The sequence below is a fragment of the Zonotrichia albicollis genome, chromosome 1 (assembly GCF_047830755.1).
Source record: "Zonotrichia albicollis isolate bZonAlb1 chromosome 1, bZonAlb1.hap1, whole genome shotgun sequence".
Classification (NCBI taxonomy): Eukaryota; Metazoa; Chordata; class Aves; order Passeriformes; family Passerellidae; genus Zonotrichia; species Zonotrichia albicollis.
In genome coordinates, this window is record NC_133819.1 from 32,849,427 (window position 1) to 32,875,184 (window position 25,758).

The 25,758-nt window shown below is 40.3% G+C and overlaps 1 protein-coding gene across 1 annotated transcript; it reads right to left on the reverse strand.

Annotated features, from left to right (window-relative positions):
• Positions 1-298: 298 nt before the first annotated feature.
• Positions 299-25,307, reverse strand: GSDME (gasdermin E). The gene is made up of 10 exons (XM_005480867.4): positions 25,193-25,307; positions 22,737-22,967; positions 21,377-21,569; positions 13,660-13,831; positions 12,565-12,685; positions 7,593-7,781; positions 5,837-5,964; positions 5,534-5,720; positions 4,092-4,165; positions 299-2,882 (listed from the first exon to the last, which is right to left on the reverse strand). The coding sequence occupies exons 2-10, from the start codon at positions 22,945-22,947 to the stop codon at positions 2,652-2,654; spliced, it is 1,506 nt and encodes a 501-aa protein (XP_005480924.3). The 5' UTR covers positions 22,948-22,967; positions 25,193-25,307; the 3' UTR covers positions 299-2,651.
• Positions 25,308-25,758: the final 451 nt, after the last annotated feature.

Genomic DNA, 25,758 nt, shown 5'->3' on the forward strand with positions numbered 1-25,758 from the left:
ACACCAGGCTAAGAACTGTAGGATCTTGGTTGTGTTTGGGTTTAAATGTGTATTAGAGCTCTGTCACCAGGCATTTCCTTACCTTGCTTTTCTCACAACTGGTTTTGCCAGTTGGAAGGTCTCATGGTTTTCTGTTTCGTGGTTTTTTTTTTTATTATTTCTACAGTATATTAAATTAACCTGAATTTGAATTTGTAAAACTTCCAAAACTGCTCTCCTGTAAAAATTAGTTTCTTTAGCTGAAAACTTCCTACAAGAAAAACCTTAACCTGAATTAGCTGAATTTTTTAATATAAACCTGGAAATTATTTAGTACCTAATTGTTTGAATACAGTACTGTAGAGCAGGCCTAGGATATGGGACTTGTTAGCATTGTGACTTCATACTGATAAAGTCAGCTACTATGTGGGATGTTTTTAAATTGTGACTTGTTTTCTAAGACCCCCCCACCTTGTCTTTTTCACAGCTAATATTTTCACAATAAACACAGCCAAACATAAAAATGTTAATGTACAAATGATGAAATTCTGTTAATTCCCAACAAAATATTTTTGTATATAATAAAGATTTAATATTGAAAAAATGTAATTAGGTTTTTCTCTCTTTTTTTTTTTTTGTCATAGTCTGCATTTAAGCCACGTAAGGTATCAAGGACCAGTCTTTGAATCTGCCTTTTATCTTTGGATTTTGGTGCTCCACTTTTATAAAAGCAGCTTTTCAGTTAGTCTTGTTTATCTCCCTGTTCGTGAATGTGCCAAATCCCCATTCCATGCACAGGGAGACCCTGGGAATGTCGTCATTGCTGAACCTGGGCACGTGATTTTCTGAGCAGTGCAGCTCAAAGGGAGTCAATCTCCTGGGCCCACACTGGAATGGGCCAGTGGACAAAGCCCAGGGAGGGATTTGGGCAGCTGGAAGGAGGCAGGTGCTGGGGACTGGCGGCAAGGCAGAGCCTGCTGGCCTCTGCACACTCTTTGAAAGGCTGCTGACCTCCTCCTGCATTGCAAAGGTATGGATTCTCCAACCTTCCTCCTGGGCAAGGCAAAGGGAAGCAGGACTTTGGGGAGGTTAAATCAGGGTGTGAAATCACACCCTTCATCAGACAAGCTTCAGCCTCCTCTGAAGCACTCTATGGGTCTTTTACCACCTCCTTTGCTAGGGAAGACCATATCTAAGCTTGGAAAAGCATTTTCCATGTGAGGCCAGTCTGGAGTCGCTTGTTTGTCAAAGATGTAGTCCCCAAAAGAAAAACAATGGAAAGGACGTGTAAGTTATTCTATTGTTTTTTCTATAGCATTTAATAGAAAGTTTTCGTAAACTCATTACAGAGGTGACTCTTAGAAGTGATAGGTAAAAAGACAACTGTCCCACTTACACACTGCTCCCAGAAGCAGAGTTCCATGCTTCAGCTCCTCAAGGATCTTTCCTTCTACACCAGCACAAAGTTCCGGCAACACCATGAGCTTCCCTGAACAGATGAGCTGCAGAAACGCCCACGGCCCAGCGTGCAGAGCTACCCTGAGCTCCCAGGCAGTGGAGAGGCACCGTGGTGCTTTCCTGCAAATTCCATGTCCTCATGGAAAGCTGAACTGATGTGATTTTTTAAAGGCCTCTTAGACAATCTGCTCAAGGCCATGAAGGAATAGAGCAGGGAAGCGAGCAGAACTCCTACCCACCAGCTACGCTGCAGGGCCTGGTTACTGATCACCCCCACACAGGTGCCTGCTCATTTGTCTCTCAGCCATCTCAACTGATACTCCACCTACTTGGAACATCTTCCCAAACCCACATTTACAGTGATCTCTGCTGCATTTCTGTACCATCCATGATTATAAAAAATTATGATGAAAAAACATGCAAAATAGTTCAAGCACATAGTGCTTTACTAATACTTTTCTGTTAGTCAAAGAAACAAGCAAAATATCTGCATTGAAAATGTCATATGGTAAAATGATCATTTCTGTGGTGTGCAGCAGGGACCCTTCATGTGCACACACCAGAAGGCATTGCCATGCCAAAGTTCAGAATGCAGCTGAAACTTGCTAACACAAGTAAAAACATACCAGAAAACAGAATGCTGTACAGAGGTATGAATCCCTGAAGTGGGTCTTGGTGGTTGAAAAAGAGGCTTTGTTATTTCCTGCAGTGTGCAGTTCATATCCGTAAAAGTCAAACAATAATTAAGAGAATCTAATCGAGTACCTTTCAAGAGCCCTCCATTGCACTTGCTCCAGAGTGAAGGCATTCTGCACACCCAGGCTCAAGGAGAAAAGCAGTTGCTGCATTGCAGAACCCTGGGTTTCCAGGGTCTGCCTGTTTGCTTGCTTACAAAAAGCAGTTTGTACTTAGCTGCTTTTTCTCATGCATATTAATGCAAGCAATCAGGCTTTCACTGCCCTGCAGATCTGACACCTACCAGAGCAGCTACGTTCAGCTTCTCTCCCATGGCTCTCTTTTTTAATTTCTCCCCTTCATCCCTTATTTATGTACTTTCCACTGAAACTGCAGAGTCCCCTGGTCACCCTAATTCCTGGCTGTGCTGCATTAAGTACCAACAGAAGAGCTTCACTGCTGATCCCAAACACACCAAAATTAAAGAGCTACAAAAGAAGCAACAGGCTACAGCAAAAACTGTACACTCAGTACAGCTCCTATACATTCCCACCTAAAGCATGAAATCCATACAGTGCAACATAAAGAACAAGTGGGAAGAATCTCGGTTCTTTCATGGTTACAGCTCTTACAGAAGACTCTGTCATCTCCAGATTAATGTTTGATGAAGCAAACAGCCTTTGCACGACCTCAAATCTTCCTCTGTCAGCCAGAGCGGCCACCAAAGGACTGCTCAGCGCCACAGTGCCATCGGATGAAGCGACGTTAGGCTGCATTCAGGAGAGACAGCAAAAGACAGAGACATTAAAACATTTTCCAGGCACTGCTGTTCCTGCCACTGCACAGCTCAGTTTCACATAAAACCACAGGAGAGCTGACAAGGCAGCAGCAAAAGGTCAAGATTTCCTTTGCTATTAGCCCTGACAAGTACGACGTACTGATCCACAACCAAAGCTCCATGGCACAACTTAAGGGGAAACATCTCTCCTACTGTGTCATTCCCTGAGTTCCACTTCTCTCACTGCACATCACACTTACCTATCACTCTGAGCAAACAAAAGAACTCCCCCTGCTCCTACATATTTAAAGGATTTTACTACTGTTTTTCTAAGTGACTTTAAAAAGCTTAGAAAAATCACAGAATCATAGAAAATGTTTTGGGTTGGAAGGGACCTTAGAAGATCATTCAGTTCCAACCCCCCTGCCACAGGCAAGGACACTTTTCACTAGACCAGATTAATCAAAGCCCCATCCAACCTGGCCTTTAACACTTCCAGGGCTGGGGCATCCACAACTTCTCTGGGCAACCTGTTCCAGTGCCTCACCATTTTCATAGTAAAGAGCTTCTTCCCATCTAAACCTACCCTCCTTCAGTTTGAATCCAGTCCTTCTTGTCCTGTCACTACATGCTCTTGTAAAAAGTCTCTCTCCATTTTTTTTGTAAGTTTCCTTCAGGTACTGGGAGGCTGCAATTAGGTCACGCCAAAGCATTCTCTTCTCCAGGCTAAACAAATCCAATTCTCTTACTCTTTCCTCACAGGAGAGGTGCTGCATTACTTTAATGCCCTGCACCATTCCTTCTGCAGTTACAATAAATGGCCTCAGAGTTTTGAGACTTCAGGGTTTGCCAAGGCTCAAGCACTGTTGCTATCAAACTGAAATTTGTTTCCCAAGGAGAGATGATTACTGTTACTGAGACTTTAAAACAGTGGGACTATTAGAAAAACAGCTTAAGTCACAATTTTCTTTTGCTCCCAAGCCATGAAATCTCCCAAACACAGCAATGATCAGAAGTTATATATCCACGTGCAGTAAATTACGTGCTGCATTTGCCATGTCAGATTCTGACCTAAGCACTGCCTACAGCTGAAATTCCCACTGGAGCTTGACATCTCCTCCTTTACTGGGGAGAAACATGGCAGAGGACACAGCCACTCCTGCTGCTGTGCCCACGAGCACATCTCACGTCCATTACTCACCAAACAACACAAGGCTGGAACAAGCTGAAGATCGCAGCAGGCACGCAGCAGCACAAGGGTGTCATCAGGCAGCTCTGTGGAGGACACATGCACAGGCAAAGGTCATTTCCAGCGAGCCCTGCACCAGGCTGGCTGCTGGAACTGGAGCTTCAGCAGGGAGCTAACAGCTCCTCCTCAGCTGGATGTTTGCAAGGGGCTGATCCAGCCCCTTCCTGCCAGCAGAACAGAATGGGATGGGCAGAGGGTCTGACTATCTCTGACTATCTCTGTCCTTGAGAACAGGCACTTATAGGAAAGGAGGTTTCCTCCCCAACACCATGCCTCTCCCTAAGTATCTTCTCAGTGTTTAACTCTGAGTCTGGAGTTTGGATGAATGACTTAGGCCTTGAATCAACCAAGAACCTATGCTCCCAAATCCATAGGTGATGCTAACTTCTGCCATGCCCAATCTGAGAGGAATGGCAGAGCTGAGACTGCCTTGGGAGATGGACTAGAGGATCCCTGTGGTGCCCTTCAACTCTGGAACAAAGAGGCTGTAATTCCTACCACAAGCAACAAGCATAAAACAGCTTTTGAATCTAGATCCAGCTACATTTATGTCTGGACTTTAGCAGCAGACATTATGTCCAAAGTCAGGTAATAATGCAACACACTCAATTAACTGTGCCCTGCTGTTAATGGCATCTGACAATTGATACCACATCAGCAGGTTTCTGTTTTCTATTTCTTTTCTCTCTCCACAAATGAGTTAAGCTCTCCCACCTGGGTCCTGTGCATATGTGGATGCACACTGACATTCTGCTGCACGGTGCCACAATTTACACTGGACTTTCCTTCGTTATCTTAATGTCAGGGAATTCTTTACATACAAGACAGAAGAGAAAAATCCAGGGTAGTCTGTCTTGGACTTTGCAGGTAGCTTTTAATTAACACTGTGGTGCCAACTAGATTGTGAGGATGGCATTTGTTTGACATTTATGTTTAATCTCCAGTTTCAGCAGCTGCAACAGAGCTCTCTAATTGCAGTGTCTCTGTGTTAAACTCATTTTTGCTAAATTTAGTTTGAACTTGAACAATATACACTGTTACACAGGAGACAACACCTAATTTGTAATTCTCAGCCTTTAGGCAGGAAGGACTCTGGCATGCAATAAGTACAAAAATTAGCTTGCCAAACTGCAAATGCTCACACTCAGCAGAAGCAAAGTTGAGCAGTCTTGGGGGAATGTGTAATTTACACACAAAATCTGTCAGTGACTGAGGACTGAATTTAATTCACAGCCAGGAATGCTAAGCATAGTATACCAAACTCATAAAAAGGGAACAGAAAAATTTATGTTCATGCAGCTCACCAACTGCTCAAAGAAAGCCATAAAAACTTTAACATGGAGGGAGCTTCTAAAAGGAAAATAAAATTTTTAAAAGGGCTTTTTGCAACATACCAGATATAGCACTGATAAGAAGGTGAGCAGCTGAGAAAAGTTCTTCATCCTGAGGCTGATATTTCTGCAACAACAGCTCACTCTTTAAACTGCACCCTAAGAGCTGCAAGAAATCAAGGAGGTCTCTTTGTTCTTCAAGTTTTAACTCCTCCAGATCTGGCTTGTCTCCTGTGCAGATATCATCCAACTGAAAGCAAAAGAATAAGCAAAACTTCTTGAAAAGAGAAAAATCCAAGCAAAAGGGAATGCCAGTACTATTCTGAAATTACTTTTAGGAAGAAATCCAAAGGTTCTTCATCTTACCATGTCCCCCAGGGCAGTCACCATTTCCTCATGGAGCAAGAGTTCACAAAGGGTTTTATACAAAGCTCTTTGCTTGTCTTCAGGAAGCTTCACAAAGGGCTGGAACTGGGTCTTCAACCGCGACAGATCTTTCCCAAGAAAGCAGTGGAAAATAAAACTAAGTATTTCTACACAAATGCCAGTAAAACCAGATAACATTTTGCTATGTGTTTCACAAGCTCATTTGTCACCACACCTTGACATCCTGATTTCCACCAGCACAAGTTATAATGTAAGGTTTGAACAGATCTGGTTTTATTTCCTAAGGAGCCAATGAAACCCCAATGCAAACATTAAGAAAGAAGAACAGCTACCAAGAATCCACATTTTGGTGTATAGTGTTTTAAATATTTTGAAATCCAATACTTTAATGTTAACAAACTAACTACATCTTAAGTCTTCCACTTTGAAGTTTATCTCCAGAGAACGTTCATTTATAAGACAGAATGAAGAGTACTCATTAAGTACAAGGCAATGCTCTGCATTCATTTTCTCACAATTCAACTATGATACTGAAATTAAATCTTCTGTGACATAAAATTACCATGTTGCTAAAAAAAATGAAGCTTTCAAATCAACAATGCCAACTGGAAGGTTGGAATGGCTCTTTTTTCCACATTCCAAAAATGTGGGCATACAAGTGTTCTCAAATTTGTTTAAAAGAAATTTTCCTCTGTGTCATTCCAGTCAAGAAACACGCTCTGTTTAAAGACGTCCTTTATAACTAAAAAATTACTTCACTGGGGGAAAAAAAAGCCCAGCCACAGGCAGATATTTTGTTTATCTGTTTATCTGATGCAATGGTATGAATTTGTCTATACAAATAACAGAAAATGAAATGTACTTCCAAATTCTTTAGTAAAAACAATTTTTTTTAGCTTTTTCATTTTCCAAGAGACAGCAGAGGTTAAATTATTTAAAGAAACCTTTGAGCCTTTTAAGCAAGAAAAGCAAATAGATCTGGCAAACTAAAACAAAAAATAGAACGGTGGCATACCATTCTTTCACAAGTGTTTTTTACATATTGTTTATTTATCAAGGGGGAAACTTAGAGACAAGAGGGTGATATTCATCAGGAAAACCAGCTGTAAGAACTCCACCAAGAACTGAGGAAAAGCAGTGTGTTCTGAAACCTTGACTGGTTTTCCCTTCTTCCATTCCATTCCACCAGTAACATTCCTGCCTCTTCTTTCCACATTCCTACAATAAAAACTTGTACCTGGGCCATTATACCAATTTGCAAATCTCCATTTAAACCACATTTTGATTTTCTCAGTTACAAAGCTTCTCAGAAAATAATGAGGCTAAGTGAAGGCAAGGGAGATGTCTATTTCTGAGACTTAACCTGTAACTGAGAAGCTTTACTGAGCGTATTTTTCAAATAATGAGAAACTATTTTCAGTGACCCCTTCTGAATGAAAGCATACATCACCACTAAACTTGCAGAGGTTATCTGGAATGCAAAAGCACCATCTGACTTTGTAAGATGATATTTACGACAGATGGATTCAGAAAATTCACAGAAAGAGTTCACTGCATACACTCACTGCAAACTGATTTTTTAATATTCTTTCAGTGCCTTCTCCCAAGAGTTCCTGGTAAGAGCAATTAAAGTGAACTAACAAGATTTCTTACTTACTATTGTACCAGATTATTTCTGCCTATCAGGTTATTTAATGCATTGTAATATTATGATGCAAAGCATTTCTGGTAATACCTTGTTTCAATACAGTTATAGAAGCATCACTGGGAACGAGGTTTTTAGCCCCAGAGTACATCTCATTATCAACAGCATCTGGCTGATAGAGGAATGAAGCATCTCTGAATTGAACTGAATGGGGAGAAGCTGAGCCTTCTGTACTTTCTTTTTCAAAACCTCCTTGCTGTTCATCTAGCAGACAGAACTCTGTAATTAGAAATTCAATCAAAAACAATAATTAATAAAATAGATGAGCAATTACTGCATGAGATGATAGCTTGTCTTTGCTAGTGTTCTCGCATGCCATTTCTCAGTGTCTTGTCTCTTCCAGATGGAGAGAATGCCTGTGGTTGCTGTGCATGTGAATTATTGAGCATTCCTGCAGCCCTGATGTTTGGTACAGTGTGTACAGACACGACCTGTGGTGCAGCTGCCTCCTAGAGAACATGACACCAGCTCCTGTGAACTAAATTAATGTAGACAGAAAATAACATGAAAACTTCCTGCTGACACTGGAAACCAGAATGCTGCAGACAGGAGATGCAGGTAGGAATTCTTGATGTTTTCACAGAATCACAGAATAAGCTGAGTTGGAAGGGGCCCTCAAAGATCATCACATCCAACTCCTGGTCCCACACAGCACCATCCCCAAGAGTCACACCATGTGCCTGAAAGTGCTGTTCAAATGCTTTTTGAACTCTGTCCGGTTTGTGCTGTGACCACTTCTCTGGGGAGCCCATTCCAGTGGCCAAACACTCTCTGGGTAAAGAACCTTTTCCTGATACCCAACCTAAACCTCCCCTGACACAGCTTTGGGCCATTCCTTGTTGCTGGTCAACACAGAGAAGAGATGAGCATCTGCCCCCTTCTCCCCTCACAAGGAAGTTGTAACTGCAGTGAGGTCTCCCCTCAGTCTCCTCTTCTCCAGGCTGATCAGCCCAAGTGTCCTCAGCTGCTTCTCACACAGCTTCCTCTCAAGGCCTTTCACCATCCTCACTGCCCTCCTTGGGTACTCTCTAAGAATTTTCTTACATTGTGGGCCCAAAACTGCCCCCAGCACTCGAGGTGAGGCTGCCCCAGCTCAGAGCAGAGTGGGACAATCTCCTCCCTTGCCTGGCTGGCCATGCTGTGCCTCATGCACCCCAGGGCAGGGTTGGCCCTCGTGGCTGCCAGGGCACTGCTGACTCAGATTCACCTTGCCTTCCATGGCACTGCTCTCCAGCTTCTCATTCCCCCCTTTGTACCTTTTCTACCTCTAAGACATGCTGTAATGCAGGCAAGGGGATCCACTCATGAAGGTGACACATGACAGTACTCTGTGAGATTTGTAAAAACTCTTGAGAGTCCTTCACAGAGCTTCTGTTGGTCATGGCACTGACAGACTCCTCTTTCCCAGCCAAGCCACGGGTCCATTCTCAAGTCCTCCAGGTGAGTGGACAACAGGAGACTTCTGAGAGTCTCTAAAGGACATCACCCAGGGATGTTTCACAGAATCACTCTGCAATAACTGTCTCTCTCCAGTAACATCACAGAGGAAATACACACTGGCTGGATTACCCTTTCTGCCTCATCTTTGTGACAAGCACTGGCCAAACTCACCCAAACAGGACTGTCCTTATCCTGCCATCCCAGTGCCCCCAGCCAGAAGTTAAAGGCTTCCTGGAAGGTACAAGGAGCCTTTGTAAGAGTTATGCTGAGAAATCTGGAGTATCAAATTCTGGGCTGATGTGTCCAACACCGTGCCCTAAAGATGCAGAACACAGTCAAAGCCCTGTGCAGATTCTGATCATTTTTTATTGGCTCAAATGCAAGATTTGAATGTGTACCTATGGCACTCTCCAGTGGGTCTGAGGAGAACACAGGCAGGCTAGCAAGAGAAACTCAATTTTAAAGTAATACCTGACAGCAAAGCGAAAAAAATGTAACTAATCAAGCACAGTGCTCAGATGTACCAGGAACAAAACCTAAATATAACCTTTCTGCAGTTGTAAGAGTCTGTCATACTAAATTAAGGACATTCAAAGCAGATGAGAAAGCATGGAGAGCACTCCATCAGCAAAAAGCTTTTTCAAAGGGAAAGCAGACAAAGAAATCCCTGCCATAGAGAAAGAAAGATGACAGACCTTTATGCTTGCATAACCCTTCATGGAGAAGAAGGAGCTACAGAGGAGCAGAAAGCGATTAACACAAGCTGAGAACTTCCCAAAGCAACAAAACTCTGGACAGCAGCTGAGGCACCACAAGGCCAACTCATTCATGTTACTGTCATTGAAAAGAACAAGGCTTTCACAGGAACCCTGAGGAGGAAAACTCTGCTAATACACTGTCTCCCCTCCTGAGGCAAAATGATGCTAATAAGGGAAATAGAACTTTTCAGATGATGTTGTTTAATCTTGTAGCAGGACTCAATTCACAGGAAAACACAGGACTCAAAATTCTGTATTAAGAGGATTGTTAATAAATTCTGTATTGAATTCTATTACATTCATCAATGACAAACATAGAACAGTGCAGTTAGAGCTTGTTAGTTACTCAGAAATGTTAACAAAAATGCAAGAAAACCAGAGATGATCAACAAAAACAATCAAAGAGACTCCTTTATGTGGAAAAGTGGATATATTGGGACTGCTTAATTTACAGACATTTAAGAAAAAGCAAACCACACACAAATAGCCATGAACAGAACAAAACAAATCAGCTGGGTGCTTTTATATCCCCCGATTTGTAAAGCATGAACAAGAGGTACTTCAGCACAACTTTAGAGACACAAAACTGCAAAGCCTTAAGCAGCAACAGCTTTTACATGGAGTTAAGAATTAGCCTGCTGAAATCAAAGAGAATGATTACAGGAAAGCACAATGGTAAATGGATCAGAAAAGTTAAGATCCTTCTTATTTTTTAATTTATTTTATTTATAAAAATATCCAAATATGTCTAGTTGCACTAGTCAAAACATGTAGAAGAAATATATAGCATTCTTCCTAACAGAAAAACTCAGGTACTGGCAGTGGAAAAGAAAATGAAACAATAAAAAGCTTACATGCATCTTACTCCATAATTATCTGTGAAGAGAATCCCATTAGGTTACACCTGCTATTGGTCACTTTCAGTCTCATGAGAAAGGACTACATTACTCCTTGGATTTAACTTCAAAGGCTTTTCCTATTCCCATAAACAGACACTGATCCCTGCTGCTCAGACATTAATAAGTTGAAGTTTAGGCTCCACCACACTTACTCTCGCTGGCAAAGCACTAATTTAGTTGTCAGTTCCTCTCCTTTACCTTCTCAATGTCATTCAGGCAAGGGAAAATAGCACAAATTAAAAAAGAAAAGAGGCAGGACATAGATTGTTTAAGATAAAACATGAAACAAACTGGTTTCGAAGCTTAAAAGATGTTAATATTAAATACAAAAAAAAAGTGAAAAAAGCAGCAGAAGTGGAAAAAGAGCAGAGAAATACAGATCATAACAAGACCTATGTATTCTTAGCTAGCAGGACATCATAATTTCATGTAGAAAAAATCTAAGTAGGCTATCAGTTATATACCTATGCAGTCAGACAGCCTTAATTGCACCTCATTACTCTGAATTACAGCTCCATTATAACCATGACATCAACATCCTGTGCTACTATCTCTGTGTTCAGGCTACATCAGAGCAATTCCACTTTTCAGAAACTTTTTACAGGTTACATAATATTTACTTCTATTCTTGAGCCTACAGACTTTCTTTATATCAGAAGGAGTATGATGGAGAGTTAATTTTCAGCATTTCTCATCCAAGTAAAGCACATCCCATATTCAAATCTCAACTCTACTCCAATTATTTCTTCAGTGTATCTCCTGTTTCTCTCCACATCAGTCCTTCCCATCTTCCACCTCTACTATCTGATTTTATTCCTCCTTGCATAACATCCTCTGAAACCTCCTTTAGGTCCATGAGTTTAAATGAGGATAGACAAGAAAGAAAAACCCAAGTGATTGTGCAGAGCAGAGATACAACTCCCCCCAAAGCCAATTTCAACATTTTTTTAACCTGAAAAATATTCGACTTGACATAAGTAAAGCATGACCAGACAACAGCACAAGGGCATTTCTGCAACCACTCTGAGGGCAATCTTTAAATGAAAGTGTAAGCTAGAAAAGTTTAAATTCCAGTCCCAAATGTAGGATTCTGTTCTTAACATGACTGTTGTCTAAACACTCCTGGTTGATATCTGATTTACAGTCAGGTCACTCTCTGCAACAAGCACAGGGAATAGCCCAGGCCAAGGGCCAGCTGGCTGGAAGCAAAATTGCAGTGAAAGACATGGACAATAAATCCGAGAGGATCAGTAGCTTGCCCTTGCAGTTATTGAAGCTTGCTCCCAAATTTGCCCTAAACCAGAACAGCTGCATGCTGGGCTGCACTGACAAGACTGTAGCTGGTGCATTGATGGAACTGAATTTTCAATTTGGGAAAGTGCATTCAGAGTGCTATGTCCAGTTTTGGACTCTTGAGAACAAGCCTCACATTCACAGACTGGAGCTATCTACCAAACAGCAGATACTGAGGAAAACAACTTCACTACCACAGTGGTCAAACATGGGAACAGGCTGCCCAGAGGAGTGATGGAATCTCTGTCTCTGAAGATAACTCAAAACTTTATAACAGATACGGATATGAGCAATCTGATCTAACTGAACTTAGATCAGAGTTCAAAAGCTGGCCTTGCCTTAAGCAGAGGCTCAAGCTACACAATCTCCTGTGGTTCCCTGAAACCTAAGTCACTCTGAGATTACAGTGCATTCAAGCCACTGAAAAAGCATTACTATATCAAAGTTTTAAACTTACTAAATCTGCATCTCTAGCACAAATAACTATCAAGGCAAAGGACACCACACAACATAATCACCTTCACACACAGGGAAACACAAAAATCACTGTCTGACAAACAGCTTTGTCCACAGTTGAACTGTGTGCCACAAAAAAAAGAGTTTTTCACTTACCAAACTGGCCATTGTGCTTTATAAACAGTTCAATTACACCATAGGCAATAGTGGTTGCAGGAGGAATTTCAAGGATCACGCTAGAATCCTTCATCAGACTTCCATTCTCACTTACTGAAACCTACAAGACAGATTTATTCACCATTTATCTGATTCAGCTACTGCATAGCTTAAACATGTAATTAAGGTGAAAAATACAGAGGGAGAATATCCTTTATTCTTCATGATGTCTCATCAAAGTGTTACACCCTCCATCTGGCATCTAAGAAAGGAACTAGATGAAGAATGAGGTAGAAACACAGTGCCAAGAGCAGCTCTCATGCTCTTAGCTACCCTGTCCTAGCACAAAGTTGAGCTCCAGGTGTAGCTTTTGCCATGTCAATGTGAAATGGGCACCCACTTGAGTGTCCTGCCTTGCCCAATTCCCCTGTGACATTTCCTTTGCCCAGCTGGAGGTTGGCACCAGGAATGTGGCACTTGCAAAGGGGATTGTTACACTGCAATTCCCAGATTCCTACAACTGGAGACACACTGTACACACAAGTGACTTCCAGCTTTAAAAAAAACACAAACGACTTGCAGTGAATGAGCATGTTTTGACTTCAGTAATTCCTTCTCAATTCACAGGCAATTCTTCAGATAGCCTCATAATGCAGTTAATCTCTACTCCCACGATCAAAAACAAATAGTTTCCCAATAAATATGAAAACTCAGTAGACACTGCAACGATTTGTGATGAATGATTACTTGGCTTTTCAAATAAATGTGATTCAGCAATGCATTTTGCTATTCAATCACAATGAATAGTTTTAGGTTTGCTTCATGTTCTGCTGTAGGCAGGAATCTACAGAGAAACAGAATCCCAATTGATAGTATTGATGGAAACTACATTCCAGGCTCATACAAAAATATGGCACCTTTTGCTAGAAAGGCAATGGAAAAAACATTTTACCATACAGAATTTTCACAACCAAGCACTGCAGTTTGTTCAGCACATTAGGAAAGCACAAAAAATACTCTGAATTCCATTTGGAGAAATAATTTCTTCTCAATGTTCAAATGTTCTGATCTCTGCAGATTTTTAGGAACTTTTACCTTTATTGTTTTTGCAGTGCATCCCACCACACCACTGACTTTCTCTTCTGTCTGAATATGTTCAGATATTGTACACCTCTGAGTTGTGATTATCTTTTCTCTCAAGATGCACAACACTTCACGTTTTCTTTCTATTACTTGTTGCAGCAAACTACTGTTTAGATCTATTGTTCTGAAAAAGAAAAATATACCATTAACAATACTATAATTGTGAAAAAAACCCAAAAAACAAAATCAACCATATTGTCTTAATTACTTGAAGAAGGTTTATTGCAAAAATGACAATGGTTTCCGTATGAGCAACCTCCTCAAAATTATGATGTCCTCTTTTGTTATTTGGCAGCAGCAAATATCTGTTTTCCACAGTAAATCCTCACATACATATTGAATATACACTGAATTCTTGATTCCCTGCTCTGAGCAAAAATGGAAGTTGTCCGGATACTTTCTAAGCAAAGAAAAAAGCAAGAGGGAAGCAAAGGCAACTTTAAGTTTCCTGGGTAATACAAAAGCAACCAGTCAAGCTCTTGGACACTGGACTGAATCCTCTCCTACTGTGAGCTCACACTGACATTGCCATGGCAGGGGATGCTGGCTGGGGGACACAAGCACAGCAGTGCCTCAGTGCCAACCCCCACTGCTTGCTGTGGATCTGCTTCAGCCCTCACCTAAACCCCAAACAGGCTGAGTGGGATCAGCACCACTGACCAAGTATTTCAAAGGGCTGAATGAGAAAACAGAAGATTTCATTGATTTTGAGACTGGGGATTACTCACCTGCTTCAAAATCCTGTGTTATTTATTGGTATAGACACAAAATTCAAAATTGGTGACCAGGACTGCCACAGTCGAAAGAAAAACTAACCTGGGGGGAGGGAGGGGCTCAAAACCCTAGCCCAGGCACCAACTTAATAAACCATCCCTACTCCACAGCACAATTCAGCATCTGTTTAAATGCTGCTGGAAACGGTTCTAACGTTAGGTTCTTCTTAGAATGAGCAGAAGACAGAAAGTGATCTCCAGAAACATTACAGGAGGTTAATTTTCTAAGAAAATGTTACAAAATCTACTACCTTGTCTTTTGGGGTGTTAACAGACTTTTTGGTAACAGTTAAAGCAATTTCTTAATTGTATTTAATTGATTAAAATATATCAATTATATTATACTTTTGCAAAATATTCACTGGAGGTCCTCAGATGAGATGTTATATTTTTCATGAACAGGTAATCTAGCAATACTGTTGGAAGATTAAAGGACTGCTATCCCTGACTCAAAATATTCAGTCTTTTCTCCTCTCTTTTATTCTAAATGGCTATTCATGGAGCTAAATGGCAATTTCCCAAAAATGTGACAGAAAGACATGTCTGACTCCAATTCATTTAAATCGAGATATCTCCACTTTTAATTAAAAAGTTTTAGATTTATTAGATTCTGGAGCTCTGAATTTATGCAGTCTGTATAAGTCTGAAGTCAGCTGGGGTTTTTATTGAATTAAAAATATCCTCAGGCAATTTTTGATCTTTGGAGAGTTACATGCTTATATGAAAGTTCAATCAGTTGGAATGAACTGTCTGAAAACCTTAAAGTTGATTGTTTAGACAAGGGAAAGAAAATATCTCTGAAGCAATGCAGCAGCCCCAAACATTCCTGAGATTATTAATATAACCTTTTTTCATTTGGTGCAAAGTCATGCTTTATGCTTGGAATGCAATGAACCTTTGGATTAAGCAAAAATTCAAGAAACATCAAGCAACCACAAACCTCACCATTCTCAGAAGTGTCTGCCAAACCAGAGCCATTAGTTACAGTCTATCAAGCCTATCATACACTCCACAATAATTATCTATGTTTCTAAAGTGGTGTGCTAAGCATCCTGAAAATACAAGTGAATGCACTAAGAACTTGCACTTTTAACATTTGACCTAGGCAGCCACAGGGGAAAAATTACAATGAAGGAGCACAAAAACGATTTGTCACTTGCTTTCACATGTATTTTTGACTGTTTAAGAGGATGACAAACTTGCTGGATATCTACAAAATTTACAGGAAAAAAGCCCCTCAGATAAAGGTAGAAAAACACCTATTAAATAAAGATTTGCTATTTCTGAATAAGTATTAGTTGACAAAGCCTACAGAGTATGACCTATGCAAATGAATCACCAAACAAATTCAAGAGACTTTTTCTTCCACCTGCTTCTACAGTATTCTGCCTGAGGCAGGGCTGGCTCAGACCCTGTCACACTCCTGGCTTTGAGGCCCAGATGCAGAAGAAGCAGCAGAGTCAGAAGATGTTAACTTGCAGAGAGGGGCAGTGCACAAATCCTGGAGGCAGCGCTGGAGGAGCTGGGGCAGCACTGAGGGCTATGGAGTGACAGGGACACACAGGGATACATAGGGACACACAGAGCCACCTGCTGCAGCAGCACTCCCCAGGCAGTGCCCAGAGGTGACCTGGGATCCCCTGCACAGAGCTGAATGTGTGCCAGCCACTGCCACAGCCCCAAGGCTCAAATGACTTCACTGGGATGTGTCCCATTGTAAAGCTGTCAGAAATGTTCTCCTCTGCCCAGTAACGTCAGTGAGCTCCAAGTTCAGAGCTTTCAAACACACAGCCTTGCCCACAGCAACAGAAACCTTCTCTTTGAGGACAGCACAGTTAAGTGCTCTCCTCTAGACTTCTGGCACTGAACTTTCCATCATAAAACACAGCTCTGGGGTTGCATGTGGGCACATCATGAGTTATTACTGGGGCACAGCCTGTTGAAGGCAAAATATTCTGCTCTCCTCAGCAACTCAAACAGGAGATGATGACACGAGGTAAGCAATTATCTTATCTAAATTATCACTGAAAACAGTCATCAAGAACAATCCACAACAGGGTTAAAGTTTGATAATCAGAGCAGGGCCTCAAGTATTGCAGGGCAATGGCTGCTGAGTCTATGACAGTATTTTTGCAAGAACTGAACTTACTTGCCAGCATAACACTGAATATAAGAAAATATCTGAGTAACACAAATTGGCCAAGTTAAATCCCTGAGAATATATGCATGCAAGGCACATAAATTGCACTGATTTTTTTTTAATTTTACAGGTCATGTTTCAGAGCTTTTATTTCTGTTCTACAACCATGGCTCTTACCATCTCTTTCACTCTGTACTGCACAAGAGCCCCCACCAACCCTGTGCCATTTGTACAACAACACCATTGCCATTCCCACCCCAAGGAGCTGAAGCACTCAAAAATAACACTATAGAAAATATAATGAGATGGTGGTCTGCCAAGTCCCATTATCAACACACAGAGTACAAGCCTGTATAAATAAAAAGTATTTTAAAAATACAAATTAGAGGTTTTACTTGATTATTTGTTCTGCCTAAACAATCTTCCTGTGATCAATGATTTACTGTGCTGGAAGCTTTGTAGGTCAAACATGCAAATAAAATAATTTCTCTGAGTTTTGGTCTCACTCAACGTTTAACTAGATTAAACACTTCTATTCTCCTATAATGCAAAGACTTCTTTCACCTTCATTCAGGATTTTTCTTCTCAGACTAGGAAAGTAGTAGACAATAGAGACATAAAGGCAATTTGCTGCAGACTGGAGTCAGAAAAGAAAAGAGAAAAGCAGAAACCAAACAAAGACAAGAAAAAACAGAACACACCTGGCAATATAGCAGGCTCTCACAGAAGAGAGCACGAGCCTGCTAAAAAGCCCACTGCTGAGACTGAGGGTCTTTCCTTTAGGCATGGAACTTGATGTAACTTCCCACAAAGGAGAGGCCTTAGGACCATTTTCCATCAAATCCTGTCTAACCATCTCAGTAACCCACCCACAAATCCTCAAAGCAAGGTACTTGTCAATTTCCTGCAAATACCAAGAGTATTGTAGGAATTGGGTATTGTTGTGAGTAGTCTCCATCCTCACATTGAAATCAGCACTGCTGCCTCTCTGCACAAATTTTCCCTAGTCCAAACTACTCACAAGTAAAAAACCTTTTCAGTCCTCTACTGGGCAATGTCACCTCAATACACCTCCTCTCCCAGCTGCAGAGACACAGGCAGCTCATGCTCACAGCTTCTTCTCTACTTCATTTATAATGTGCAGCAGTCTGATTCTTCCACACAAATAGTGCTTGTTGCAAGTGAGAGCCTTCACCCAGCTTTGTTCCTGCTCTAATAGAGATGAGTGCCAGAGACTAAAATCTCACTCTGCCATTTTCCACCAAGCACAGATGCATATTTCTTTTGTTAATCCACTTCAAATATAACCTCTCTGACCTACTTCTTACAGAACACAGCATCTGCAATAGTCAGCTTATTGATAGCATTTCATTATTTTCCCTACAGAATAACCTGACACGTACTTCACAGAACATCTTCCCTAAGAATAACAGAGACATCTCAGACTGCAAGGTAGTTTCTCTATTTTCTATTTAACATGCTTCTTATTTTTTAAATCACAGGCACACACAGTTGCTTTTATTCAATCCTGTCTCACAACACTGTGTGACTTCATATTATCTCATGTAGCAGTTTAGGCAGGAAACTGAATAGTTTTCTCATCTTACTCATAAATGCTCAAGGAGTTATAAACAATAAATCATAAAATGGTCTGAATTTCCACTGTACTCAGATTAAGAATAGATATTTATTTTTGTCTCTGGATGGACAATACCATGCAGTTTCACTAATTCAACTAAAATGCAATATGCAACAGTATGAAAGTATCTTTCAGGCATGCCAGAGCACGTTGTTAAAAACACAACTCTTTTCCTAACATGCTAATCACAGAGTTAGGAATCATTCACACAAAATGATGGAAGTGTGACAGGCAACTTTTTCTGCAGCGGATGTGAACTGCCTGACTGCTAGCCCTGTCCTCTCAGAACTTCTCATTCAATCACCTTCCATGACTTCTAGTGAAATGGTATAAAACAAACAAGCAAATTTGTTAATATATGAGAAATACAGAGATTATAATATCCTCATAATCCTTTTTACTGGAGGGAAGAAGACAGAATGGTTGAGGTTGGACAGTCATCTGGCCCAACCTCCTGCTTTAGAAGGGCCACCTGGAGCAGTCTGCCTAGGATCATGTCTCCAAGGTGGGGAACTCCACAGCCCCCTCAGGCAACCTGTGCTCAGCCACCCTCACAGTGAAAAAGAGTTTCCTCATGTTCAGACAGAGCCTCCTGTGTCTCAGATTGTGCCCACTGCCTTCTGCTCTGTCTCTGGGCACCACTGAAAAGTGGCTCATCCAGCCCATACTTCATCAACTTCTCTAAGAGGATCTTATGGCAGACAGTACTGAAAGCCTTAAAATAGAAGATGGAATATAGTATCTTAAATCCATTACAAATCAATTGAGCTGAAGGCACAGGACTCTGCCCCAAATCATGTATCAGCCTGTTACAGGGCTCTGTGAACCAGTAAGCACTATGTAATACAGAATCAAAAATAATGTAAAGGCAAATATGCCAAGTTTGTGTACCTAAAAATATTGTTTAACTGTACTTTAGGTATTTAGGTATTATGTTAATTATTGTGTTCTGCATTTACAACGTCGCTGCTTCTGCAAACCAGGAAGCATCTCAGCCCACATCCTTCAGCTTCCACCCTTTTTCAGCAAAAGGAGCTAATGAAGCATCTGGAATTTAATTAAAAGATCAGTAGGATTCTCCTTCAGAAGGTTCACCTAAGAAGTGACAGGAAACTGATTTGCTGCCACTGAGCACTTTCAGCCTGCTCAACTCTGAAGACTCACGTAACTTATTTTAAAAGCTTTGACTTTTTAGAGTTTATTGCTACTAATAGGCAGCTTTGACTTAATCAGCCTAATAGAAGAACATCTTAAAAATGCAACTTAATTAGGTTATATATGTAGAAATATTAAAGGAAACAATGATTGATCAAACAAGCACAAGCACCATGCGCTGTTAAATGACATCAAGAACAGTTTGCTGCCTCACATTTCACAAGGCCTGACAGGTAAACATGCTCTTATAAGTTCTGTTATGTTTTGCATCCAAAAAGCACTAACTTGTAGGCATCAGCACTCCTGAATTTCACACAATACTCATGAACGAGATGAAAGTTTGAAGCTCGGACACAATCAATCATAAATCATAGAATATTTATGAACAAGTAAGTAGAATTTCATCTACAAGGCATTGTCAACAATTTCCAGTGAGCCTCTGCACTACACTGGAGAAAAAAATAAAAATTCTGCTATCCTCATCAGTGACCTGGCAGAAGGCAGACTGACTCAGTTTCAATTATACACTGTGCATCATAAGCTTTAATAAGCTATGAGCATATTTTTTATGAACTAAGACCTACTGCCTCACATAAAGTGGCACGCACATCAACTTCAGTTAACAGTCACACATAGATCAGTGTACAACTACTGATTTTCAACACTCAAAAGAAGGTAATATATTTCTGAGTATTTAGTTACATAAAGGATTGGAACTCCAAGATGTGCTGATTTGCTGGGGGAGGATTCTTTTTGTGAACAGAGTAGGTAACTTCAAGTAAAAGCTTACTGATCCTAAATAAAAGTTACTGTAGTTTGTTGCTCCATAGGACTCTACCTAGTGCTACAAACAAGACTCTAAATATTGATTGATAGTATTGTCTTGGTATTACATGCAGATTAATTTTACAGGCTTGGTACACACATTTGGCCCAGTATTTTCTGCTTTTAATAAGGCACTTAGTACAAAGAGAGCAAGGTGCCTTATTAGAATAAATTTGTTGTCTTGTGAATGCTCACAATATAAGAGGAACACCAGCCATGAAAATGGAGAATTGATTATTTCTAGAACATCAGTGTATCTAAAGCAAATTTACATTGCTTCTGACAATTTCTGCACTGATAGCAAAAACCTATCATCTTTATCTTCAGAGCATCAGCAAAGGCTATTTAAATTCATTACAGCCCCTGCTACAGATGTAGAGTACAATGCTGTCACAAATAAAGCACCCTCATCTCCCACTGAGCTTCGACCTGCAATAGAGACCCCTGACTTGTCAGCTGGCTGCCAAACAGGCTTTGGTCCATGACACTCCATTGCAACATTAAATAGATCCCATTTCAGAGTAGGACAGGAAGTGAGGAAGTGTTGCATATCTTGGAAAATAAAGAACATGGTTCCCCTCAGTTAATAGAGTGTATAACAGGAAGCAACATATCTATATTTTGTTCAGCTAGTAGAATATGCCTTGACTATGCCTGCTCACCTTTGCTATTCCTTTAACTTCAAATAATCTCATTTTCTAACATGGTCACTCACACACACAAAATTACAAAGTCTGCTTACAAGAACATTAGTGGTTCTGAATTCAATTTCCATATTCAATGCCCCAGTAACACAGAGAACTATTTTTTTCCAGATTGTTACTCATGCCCAGTCCCTTAAAGAAGGGAGGATTTGGCTCTTGCCCCAGGTAGTAATTCATGCAAAAATGTAAAATGAAATAACAGAGAGATGTTTTTAAAACACGAAAGAGAAAAGTCTGACTAACAAGATTGCAAAATATGGAGAAATTCATTTTTTTACATATGATTTGTCATGAATATGAAAGCTTACAATAAAAATAATTTTCAAACTGTGGCAGCACCACAAAATTTATTGGTGAGTGACCACAGCTGGCCCAAGTCTTTTCAGCTCAGTAATCTCTCCTGGCCACTACAACACCCACATTAGAAACATACCTGTCCTTGACATCTTTCATGAGCTGCTGCAAGTCAACCTCCTGCTTCCTCAGGTTTCCAAATGAGGACTGGTTTTCCACATAACCTTTCCCTCCAGCTCCCAGGCTGAACTTCACAAATGATGTTTCAATACTTCCTTGAACAAAATCTTCAAACTTCCCCATATATTTTGCAAAGTCAGACTCCACAATCACTAGGAAAGCAATAACAGTAATTTCTTTGAAGAGAAGTGCTGAAACTGTCTTTAAGTGATTGGAGGAACAGATACTTACAGAAAATATGACAAGTTAGCAAAGGCAAGGAACAGTATGAAGAGGTAAATAGTAAAATTTACATCTCTGCAACTCTTGCATCTGCTCTCTTCATGTTTTCATCATCTTTGCCCTACTATCTTTAGTATTTTGCCATTTTAGGAAAACATAAGGTGACTGAAGTGCTGAACACAAACACTATGAAATATTTATAAAGAATGATTTAAATTTATTTCAGCTACAAAGAAAACTACAAAGCAGAACTGCTTGTACAACAGCGCTAGTATTTTGGCATTATTTTGACACATCTCATCATGGGGCTGTCCCAAAGCTCACTGAAAACCAATGGAAAAATCTAACTGGTTTAAAACAACTCTGAATTTTATATACCTAAAAATTTTATATACCAGAGAGTTGACTCAGAATCAGCTATATTTCCAAGCCAGCTACAATTAACATCTTAGGTTAGGGAGATGTTATCTATTTTCCTGTATGGAATTATGACATGTCCAGAATTTGGGATTCCTTCTCATTAATCTTAAAACATGGGTGGACTGCTACAGTTGGATGAAGAAAAAAGTACAGAGGTCAACCTTTTTTAACAGTCTGTGCAAGACAAACAATGGGTGGTAAAACTCACCTGGCCTGGGCTGGAAGCATTCCCCAGGCTACTAACACCAACCAGACACTGTATATTCACTGCTTTTGACCTGAAGCACAGTACAGTTTCACACTACTACAGTACAGTTTCACACTACTATCACATACAAGCCCCTATAATATTCTAGGGATATTCTTGTAGCTGCAAGACAGCTACTGTTATTAAACAGCAGGACTATACAGCCTGACAACATTCAGCACTTAATTTAATACTCTACCCAGGCAAAACTTTCTTCTTTGTTTAACCAACATTTATTACTACCAGTTTTAGTTACATAAATGGTCAAGTGAGAAAAGATCCATTCATCTCATTCCCATGGATGGAGGATTCCTTCAGAGCATTCCTCTGAAAGGAGCCCTCTAATAACATAATTGAGAATAATAACAGAACAGGTTAGGGATTGTATTGCTTTTATCTGCAGAATAGTGCTGCCCAAGTACGGCTTTACCTGGTTTTATTGGTTTGTCCTCAGTAAGCACATCACTCAGGGTGACTGTCAAGAAATGATACTTGGGCTTCTGCCAGCACCAGAATTTCCTCCTCTTCGTAACTAAGCTCAAAAGCTGCAGCTTGTCTGAGGCGTTCAAGTGGGAGACAGGGATCAGGTCACCTCCACTGTCAGTTTCTCTCACAAAATTCTTTGTTGCTTTTGCAAACATCGTGGGAAATCAGTTAAAGCCTGAAAGAATACATCTGTTTTCAAACAACTACAGTTGGAAAGTATAAATATTTACATTGTCCTTTTAACAAGTCCTTCACAGAATTGGTATTAACAAAGAAATACCATGGTGTTTTCACTCTATCTTCTCAACTCCAAGCTGGGAAGGAGTTCCAATTACTTGTCCCAGTGCAAGTTTTCTCAGTAACTAATAAAAGAATTCTAGTTAAGAGGAACATTCACAGGTTACTAATCTGTCAGGGAGGAAAAACTTACACAGCTTACCTGAAATTCTATGAAAAAGCATCTACTAATGAGCACCCTGTAGAGACCAGCTGTGATGAGGAGAGCACCGGGGCAATGGCAGAGGATTTCTGCCTCCCCACAGGATCCTTCTTTTATTACCCAACATAAAACTTACTCCACATAAGGAAATTAGGTATTACTCACACAAATTATCTTGATCTTTTTAATAGGCAGTAAACACAAGGATGGATAATAACAACTGTTCTATAAAAAGCACCAAATACGTGAGCTGACATCTTTGTTACTAAATTTTGTTTCTGAACTACACCCCTGGAAAGTTCCAATTAATTTTTTTATTTATGAACTCTTTTTTACCTTCAATGTCTTCCAATTTTCTATTTTTCATTTGCATAACTACAGCTAAATTGAACATACATTATTTGCAACTGTTATTCACAACTGTTATTCATATCCCCTACACAACTACATACATTATCTTACTGTTGCTTTGCAATGATTTTAATTAAAAATTACCAGCATCTCTTATAAGGTAAGGCTTTCCTTATCCCTGGGAATGTATTCCAGTAAGGGAGACTGGCAGAAGTCACAGAATAAATGGTAAAAACAACCATTCACAGGTGCCAAATAAACAATTCTAATAAACTAATATTTGATATTTTTAAAGAGTCTTTCTAGTTTTTCAACTCTGTGTTATCTGAGTTAATGATATCTCTAGAATTAAATCAGTTGTTTTTAAACCCAGCAGCGTTCCTTTAAGACCCCCAGCTGACACTGACTGGAAAGTTCAACTAAGATCGTAAGGCGCCTCAGCTGGGTATTCACACTTCCATGATTAATTACCTGTCTTGCTCCACACAGATCTTAGATTTCTCATTTACAAACACAGACTAGAGTAAGGCAGGACAGACTTCAAACAAAAACTGATATTGCAGTGAGCACTCAGGATTATTGACAGAAACTAAAAACCTGAATACAGATTATTAGTGCTTGACCACAGGCTCCCTATTTTATTATTTGCAAAAAAAGCCTTTTTGCAGAAGCAAACTTAACCTTTTCATTAGTTTTTCCCAAGTCCCATTTCAGATATTCCACACAGTATTTACCAATTCATGATGAGGTACTGACCTCCTCATGAATCATCTACAGCCTAGTCTGTGTTACAAATAAAAGATGTTTTCCAACAATACCTGCATCAAAAGAATTTGAGCAATGTCTAAGTCGCATAGCATTTTACTGAAGAGTCATCTGGAGCTTTCACTGCAACTGCAGCAAACTCTGCAGCACAACCTCAGCTGTGGGCACTGGGAATATTTCCAGCGACTTGTTGCTCTCTGACCTTCTCTTAAACTGAACTCAGACTGATTTTTTACATTCTTATGTCTCCTCCTTTTACATTCTTATGTCTCCCTGGTTTTAATCTCAGTGAGAGAATTTTAACAGAATAAAGCAGTGCAGATCCACTGCAGCAGAAAAGGAAAAAGCCCAAATAAAACTTCAAACCAAAACTAGTTTCCTTTATCCACAAGACTTCTTTTAGAGGAGTTTGTATTTTGCAAAGAGCCAGACAGTGACTGATTTGTTATGTAGGGGGCCACCAAAAAAATTCTCACTGCCTGCATTAGCTGCCTTTGCCCAGCAAAACCTTCTACAAACATTTTTGTATTTTACATGACAGCTCACTCACCCTGATCCCCTTGCTACATAGCCAGATCACATAGGCATAGTCTCTGGGAAAAAAAAATTAAAAAGGCCACCAATTTCTGAGTATATTGGTGGTGTAATAAAACAAATTGCACAACCAGGTCCTAATATTTGGTATTCTTACAAACTCACTAAATCTCATGAGACGAACCACTGCACTGGTCTGTAAAACTTCCAGTTCACAGTGTTTTGCCTTCATTCCTCATCACCACTCCTGACTAGCAAAAGGAACAGCCAGGGAAGAGGACACAGTGCTTCTGAGGACTAGCAAGACTCACCAGGCAGGAGAGATGGGGCAGTTTTCACACTCAAAATGATGGCAGTGTCTCCCACACCTTGCTGTGCTGGTAATGTCTTTGCAGGGAGCATATTTTGTTGGTGCAGATGTACCTGCAAATCAAGAATATTCTATCCAAATTCCTGCTTATTTATCTTTGGATATAGCACCTTTAACACAAATTTGACAACCCCCAAATACCTTCCTTCACTACTTCCCAGAACAAAGACACAGAGCAATTATGCCCCCAAACATCAGGGGTTTAATACAGCCACAAGACTCAGTGGCATCCTGAACCAATGGCGAGGGAGCAGTTACAGACCCAGCTTAAAGAAAGCTCTGCCTTGGGAGTTTCTTCCCCTGCAAATTTTAATAGAGCTGCGCTTGGTTTGACAGAAATAAAAAGGAAGGTATCAAGCTGGTAGGAAATGCCTGTCAGAGTGAATTCACTCTTGCAGATTGATAGCTAGGCATGAAAGAGAAAAGAAGTACCTTCCTTGCCTACCAAAACATCTAAAATTAGCCTGAACCTGGACTACAGGAGGATTATTTAATGGCAAGAATGAG

Excerpts from the sequence above, each read along its gene's own strand:
- GSDME (XM_005480867.4), bottom strand. The coding sequence starts at position 22,947 with ATGTTTGCAAAAGCAACAAAGAATTTTGTGAGAGAAACTGACAGTGGA. Across the intron at positions 12,686-13,659 it reads GCACTGCAAAAACAATAAAG|GTTTCAGTAAGTGAGAATGG; the intron begins GTAAAAGTTCCT and ends TCTGTCTTGTAG. Across the intron at positions 5,721-5,836 it reads TGACTGCCCTGGGGGACATG|TTGGATGATATCTGCACAGG; the intron begins GTAAGATGAAGA and ends TTTTGCTTTCAG.